General features: G+C 39.7%; 1 protein-coding gene across 1 annotated transcript; it reads right to left on the reverse strand.

Moving 5' to 3' along the window:
• Window positions 1-578: 578 nt before the first annotated feature.
• LOC135203382 (uncharacterized) lies at window positions 579-1,523 on the reverse strand. Its single transcript, XM_064233116.1, has one exon. It carries the CDS (start codon window positions 1,521-1,523, stop codon window positions 579-581), a length of 945 nt encoding a protein of 314 aa, XP_064089186.1.
• Window positions 1,524-1,929: the final 406 nt, after the last annotated feature.

Raw genomic sequence — 1,929 nt, forward strand, 5'->3', positions numbered from 1 at the left:
AAGACATCTCCCAAAGACTCTGGGGTCTATGAGATCCCATGCCAGGACGGGTGGATCTCAGATGTCGTCGACGAAGTTTTCATTCAACCAACGCTTAAGAAGATTAAAGGAAGATTAGCAGCAGGGGTGACCTAAATTGGCTTACTTGTGGATGGATCTCTTGGTATAAATACCACCTTTTCTGTAAACTTTTCTCATTCATATACCTGAAGAGAGAGACAGCAGTCTCTGAAATATAGTACTTTTCTCTCTACATTTTGGTGTTTTTATGGGCTCCTTTTATTAGATAGAATTCTGTTGTTACAGAACATTTTTACCAGTCATTGTCAGCCCATTATGGAATTCAACCGCCTTTCCACGTTCTTCACTAACTTCCAGAGTCAAGCCAGTTTTCCGCAAGTTTGAGAAAGAACTGAACAGACTACACCGGCTGAAAAACCAAAAACACTTTTTGGTCTCAGAGTGGATCCCTAATGTAGCCCGACTCTAACTTGGAAATTTTGTTCTTCCAGCTGTAGATCTGACGCTGGTCTTTACATTTCTATACATCTCCCTGATCATTCTGACATACTTCTACATCACTCCTCTCTCTCCCTGAGACATCTCCATATTTCCTGATGTGGTACTCTGTCATATGCCTTCTCAAGGTCTCTAAAGGCCATATGCAAGACCTTTTCCATGATTTGTCTCAGAGCGAAAATACCATCCACAGTACTGAGCCCCTTCATGAATCCTAGTTGCTGTCTACAGATGAAAACTTGTTGCCGTGATCTTTCATCCATAATTCTTTCAAATACCTTCAGTGTATGTGACATAAGTTCTATTCCTCGGTAATTTTCACAACATTGAATGTCCCCTTTCTCTTTGAATATTGGGATTAATATACTTTCTCTCCATTTTTCGGCTATCATCTCACTTTTCATAATCTTTTTCATTAACTGCCACAATATGTCAATTCCTGCCTCATCAAGAGCCATCCAGGCTTCTGCAGGTATGCCATCCGGTCCCACCACTTTACTATTTTTCAACTTTCCCAGTGCCACTCTAACCTCAGCTTTTGTTATTTCTGTGACTGGTCCACAATTTGTGTGTCCATCTCCTATCAGAAATCTTTCATTTCCTTCATTCAATAAGGCCTCAAAATATTCTTCCCATCTCTTTATTATGTCTCTCTCATTTCTCAGTATATTTCCATCCTTATCCTTAATCTGTCTTATGTGTGTTATTTCCTTGGTACTCTTATTTCTCATTTGTGCTAGTTTAAAGATCTTTCCTTGCCCTTCCTTGTTATCTAACTCTTTGTAAAGCTGATCATATGCTCTATCCTTAGCAATTGCTACAGTTTTCTTTGCTAATTTATTTGCTTCCTTCTGGGCTATCCGGTCCTCTTCCATTTGGGTCCCATCCCACCTTTTTTTTGCTTCTCTCTTTTGCTTTGTTGCATCCTTCACTTCTTCATTTTCGGACATCTTGCCACTACTCTCACCCAATATTTCTCTAGCAACCCTCAGTATTATTTCCATCGTTCTGTTCCACCATTCATCAGCATCTTCAATTTCACGTGTTAGTTCCTCTAAAACTATTTTCTTTAAACTGCCTACAAAGTTCAATCTCTTTCAGCTTCAACAATTTAATCCTTTATGGCCCCTGCATTTTTTTCTCCCTTATTTGTTCAATTTCCATAACCAAGTCCATCACTACCAACGATGTTGTACACTCACATGGTCTCCTGTTATGACCTTACAATCGTTTACCTCGCGTAAATCTTTCCTCTTATACATAAAGCAATCTATCTGGCTGGACCTTCCGCCGCTTTTGTACGTAACTAGATGTTCTTGCCGCTTGGTGAAAAAGTGTTCACCAGTACCATATCCTTGGACACAGCAAAATCAACAATTCTCTCACCATCTGCATATCTTTCATCATAGC

Source organism: Macrobrachium nipponense, chromosome 36, assembly GCF_015104395.2.
Source record: "Macrobrachium nipponense isolate FS-2020 chromosome 36, ASM1510439v2, whole genome shotgun sequence".
Classification (NCBI taxonomy): domain Eukaryota; kingdom Metazoa; phylum Arthropoda; class Malacostraca; order Decapoda; family Palaemonidae; genus Macrobrachium; species Macrobrachium nipponense.

Coding starts and splice junctions, on each gene's coding strand:
- LOC135203382 (XM_064233116.1), bottom strand. CDS start 1,523: ATGGAAATAATACTGAGGGTTGCTAGAGAAATATTGGGTGAGAGTAGT.